Below are 4907 nucleotides of genomic sequence, written 5' to 3' on the forward strand. Positions count from 1 at the left end.
CAGGAATGTGTGGGACAGATGAAGAGCACTCCGCTTGAGTAACTGCAGGAATTGCTGTTGATTGACACTTGAGAAGAAGCATTGGTGTGAGTTATTTTTAGCAGCTTTTGTTTTCACGCTAAAAAGGCAGCTGTTAAGTGGTATGAAATCTCTGGTGATGCCGTGTACTGTTAGGGGAGGTTCTGCGCTTTGGAGAAATGATTACTAGATGCTACAGAAATGGTCAAACTTCATGCTCTTTTGTAGGCATTTTTTAATTGTAGAAATACGATAAGAGCAAGAGCCGTGATTTAAGAGTCCCCGCTGGGAACCCTGCTGAGTTTGAGACCTTGTCTGCTAAAGCCGCGCTGTATTTGATTTGATAGCTTTGGGGGGTGCGGTATTGAGCAGTGCAGTGTCTGTGGAAGGTGCGGAACACCTTGGGTCTCCAGCGCAATCGGCAGAGAGCGCAGTGACCCGAAATTTAGTAACTTGTTTTACTGAACTTGTGAAGTTTAAAAAAAAGTGGTAGTAGTGTAGGTACTGAACAGCGTAGCTGGGAGAGGATATGTCATCGTGAGTAAAACAGCTTCTCTGGCAGAGCCGCATGTAACTGAGCCTACCATAGGAAAAATATGGAACTTTTGGTCCGAGGATGGTACTATAGAGACCTCAGCTGCTGTTTAACATTTAGGTGAAGACCCGGGCTGTTGTGCGTGGTGTCTCTGGCGCGGCAGTTCAGGTGGATCGCGTGAGCCGAGCTCTCTGTGGAGGCTGCCGCCTGTTTGCAGATATCGGTGTTTCTGGGATTAAACCGGGAAGTACTTCAGCTGGCCGCCATTACCGTGGCTGCAGATGGAAACTAAATGCTCAGAATTAGTCTTTCGTTGCGGGAAAGCGGGAGACTCAGCCATCTGCGCAGCTCTGGTGCCTTCAGAGTGAGAAATGCGGGTGCGGGTCCTTCAATGGCGTTTTCAGCACATGGCACACAGCGTGGCTCCGGCAGCTCTAACGCTGGGGAAACTTCATAAAACTTGTTAGTGTAAATAAGGCCAGGAAAGAGATGACATATTTTGTTTTCGGAATTTAATACATATGTGGTTATATAAATACATTCATTCCTGGATGGTACCTGGAAGCAATAAGGGATCTGGTGCTGTCTTTCGTAAGCCTTTCACTTATTGTTAAGTGGTGGAAATGCTGGATTTCTGTAGGTCATATTTTTAATTACAGTCAAATGTTACTAGTTTCATTTATGTAATAGTGTGTGGACAGAGCTATGATTAAGTAGTTGCTAGAAACCTTGTTATGACTAATCTTGGTTGGGTGTTATTTCAGTTTCTTAGTCTTAGCCTTTATGTACAAGGATTTATATTTTGCCAAACGGTTGGAATTCTCTTTAGGGGAGTTGCTTTAATACAGAAGCCAGAAGTCTAAAAAAGTTTGTAAAGTACTTAGAGGATGTACTTTATAAATAAAGGTAGGCATTAGTGTTTATTTTTAAGGCTGGTGACCATAATGATCTGATTCGTAGGGCAGTGAGCCAAAAGGCAAGGAAAGCAGGAAACCTAGATGGAGCAAGTCTGAAACAGGGCTGTTGAACATGTTTTTTCTTGTTTAAAATGACTGTGGCTGATTGGTGCAGCAGAAACACAGGACAGGCACTTTTAAGCTTGGAATGAAATCTCTCACCACCTCCTTCCTGTGCTGCTTTGATTACCCAGAGCAGACTCGCCAGTTTCAGTGCAGGATGAGCAAAGGAGCCTGGGAGCAGAGAAAAGTTCTTGATCCACTGCTCAAAATGTTGAGTTCAACATTAATTTGTTGGAAGCTTAAATTACCTGTAATGAACTTCCTGGAAAATGAAGTGTCAGACCAAACAGGCTCTAGAAGCATGAGAGCACGTAGCCTCTGCGCCTCAAGAAGTTTCCCAAAGAAGCTGGCTTTTGCGCCTCTCGGTAATTTGAAGGTTTTCACGTTTGTGTCCTTTAGCCGGACCAGCATAGCCTGCTTTATCATGTTGCGAGTGCAATTGAGTAATATATTCAAACTGATCTAACTGATAGCTCAGGGAGCTAAAATAGCAAGTTGTCCTGGTGGGGGAGGCGGAGTGACGAGCTTTCCTTAACTCCTTGTTCTGGCTTGTTACAGTCGATGAGTGCTAGTGCAAGAGATAAGACTGGATCTCCTCTTTGGACAGCTGTTAAAGTAGCTTAGCTCTGCTGTCGTACTGCTCCCTGATTCTTTCCCACAGAAGTTTTTGAATGGTAAATCCCTTTCCTACTTCTGAGCACAAGTATATCTTGAGCCTGTTACTAACAGGAAAATGTTCAGAGATTGTACTTACCAAGAATGGAATAAAATGCCCCCTTTTTTTGTTGTCGTAGCTTGGTAAAAGAGAGCATGTGCTGGAGCGGGGGGGATCTCGGACTGTGCAAGGAGCTGGTACCTTGTTTCCTTAGAAGCAGGTGTGAAAAGTGGTGTGGAAAAATGCATGGTACGATCAGAGAGGGTTGCAGCAGATGGGATGTTATGCTAGGTGGCAGCTCAGAAACATAAAATTACAATTGAAAAATGGGCACATAGGATAAAATCCTAAACAATTTTGCACATGGGCGCAACTCTCTTGTAGCTCAGGCGTTTAAGGCAAAGTTGTCAGATGCTGCTATCAAATAACTTCTTGGACTAAGGCAGTATGGAACTGCTTAAAGTTTAATGGAGAGACTTGTTACAGAATGAGCTACAACATACACAGTAATTTATGGTTGTGACAAAGCTCAAATTTACTTAACTTGCCTTAAGTTGTGAGTCACTAGGTAAGGCTGGTTGGTTACTGTTGAGTGTCAGATCATTTTAAATAACGTTTTGAAGACGGTCTTTGGTAAGTGAATGGACAGTCTGCATGCTTCCAAACCAAGAGAAGAAATGCAGTGATTTAAGTGGAAGATATATAGTAAAATTCAAATATGAGTCCCTCAGAATGTTTGCAGCTGGAGAGCTAGTAAGCTCTTGACTAAAGCTTGTTTCTGTGAGTTTTCTTTTTTTCTTCTGCAGAAGCTAAAGGATAATAGGATATTCTTAGCAGTAGCATTTGGTTCTTGGGTTGAGTTTGTTTTTCGTTTAATATTAACTGTAGTTCTAGACTAAAATTTCAGTGGGTTCCTTCAGCTTGTGATAGATTTCATTCAGGAGGCTCGGGAGTCAAACCTAATACTAATGCCAGGATTAGAGTACAGAAAGGTTTCAAAGTTACTGCTGACGTGCTTTGAGCAAATTGTTGTGGTGGCAAAACATCTGCAAGACAATGCAGTTTTCCTTGCGTGGGAGTTGGTCTGTTGGAGAAGAGTGATGGGAAGACTCTAAGGCTGCCTGGGCGTTACGGCTTTTGAGGAACTGGTTGCAGCCTCGCCTCTGGAATCTCTCACAGTTAGAGGGGTATGCGCTTCGAGTGAGAAGCAAGCATGGGAACCCGTCTGCAGTGTCAGAAACGCTCTTTGCGGGGTCTATTTTAAAAAATAAATATGGTCCAATTTCAAGTTTTCCAACCTTTTAATTGAAACTGCAACAAAAATTCAACGGTATCATTAATCTAATGTTTGGCTGTAGGTAAGATGAGGGGAGGAGGGTGGCGAGGGAAGGAGCTGGCTGTAGAGGTCTGAAAGAAGCCTGGAACAGAACCTTGTCCTGCCCCGTTTGAGACCGTTCAGAATTAGATTGGTGGGGAAAGGTTCAGTGTTCCAAGTTCTCCAGAACTAGAAAGCAATTTATCTGTAAATCAGTTTATGAAATGTTTGAATCGTTGATGAATACATGTGGGGAGTCATTTTGCAATAACAATAAATATTGTTTGGATTATAATTTGTATTTGCTTCTCAAATACTCAAAAGTAACGATGTGTTGAGAAATTATACTTTTCAATTTTTTCAAACTTTATGGGAAAGTGTACCATTCTCTGGGAAAGAGCAGGTTTGGAATTGTGCAAAGGGTCTCTGGAAATACTTCTCGGGGTTTTTTTTAGTTTCAGGGAGTTGGAGTTAGGCAGTGTTCAGTCACGTGACTAGCAGATGTTAGTAGTCTTATTAATACTTGTGGTTGGTTTTTTTGTCTAAAGATTAACAAAATTTGGTAATTTACCACGTTACAAAATGGATGTTTATATTACTTCATTGCCAGTAATCTTAAGGCTACAGTCTATTAGCTGTTTTCCTGCACAATAGTGACTACTGATGCTCAATTGTTCCTTAGATGACTGGATGTAATCAGTCTTCTTCCCTAAAAGGAATATTATTTCTCATTATTCAAGATGAATGTGTCTTACATGTGAACTTTCTCTTTTTACAGTGCTGTAGGTAAAACATGCCTACTCATCAGTTACACAACCAATGCATTTCCTGGGGAATATATACCCACTGTGTAAGTACTTATGAAACCCTCAGAACTCAATTGTGTCGAGGTCTCTGTGCTTACTGCCATTCCTGATTCCTTGTTTGGGTTGTTTGGACTGGCTGCAACCACCCCTCACTTTCATCTTCAGTCTCCAGGTGTGTGTGAGGAGAAGCCCTTTGGGCTTTTGCTGCTTACACAGTCATAGCTGTCTGCGCTTGTTCTCAGCCAACGTGTGCCCCTCTCCGTGCTCTGGGCTGGCTTTAGGGACTTACAGTTACTGACATTTCATCAGGTGCTGTTCGCTTCTAGAGTAACGTGTTATTTCTGTCTCTAATATCATTCATAATAAGCAGTCCCAAGGCTGAACAGCTTGTAAAACATCATATTGTAGTCAGACATAGTTGGTTTATGCGACTAGAGATTTTTTTTCTTTCTTTTGTTCCTTCTACCTGTTGTGCTGCTGCCAATCCTGTACGAAGCCAGCCACAGCTCTCCAGCTCTTCAGGCCAGACGGGAGGCACTCATTTAGTTTGGTGCTTCCT

The 4907-nt window shown here is 42.4% G+C and overlaps 1 protein-coding gene across 1 annotated transcript in view; it reads left to right on the forward strand.

Annotated features, from left to right (window-relative positions):
• Positions 1-4907, forward strand: part of RAC1 (ras-related C3 botulinum toxin substrate 1 (rho family, small GTP binding protein Rac1)) — a 67427-nt gene that overhangs the window by 55184 nt on the left and 7336 nt on the right. Inside the window, exon 3 of the mRNA XM_009886288.1 lies at positions 4321-4392. Within this exon, the coding sequence (XP_009884590.1) occupies positions 4321-4392 (72 nt within the window). The remainder of the gene's footprint in view (positions 1-4320; positions 4393-4907) is intronic.

Source organism: Charadrius vociferus, unplaced genomic scaffold (assembly GCF_000708025.1).
Source record: "Charadrius vociferus isolate BGI_N301 unplaced genomic scaffold, ASM70802v2 scaffold430, whole genome shotgun sequence".
Lineage (NCBI taxonomy): Eukaryota > Metazoa > Chordata > Aves > Charadriiformes > Charadriidae > Charadrius > Charadrius vociferus.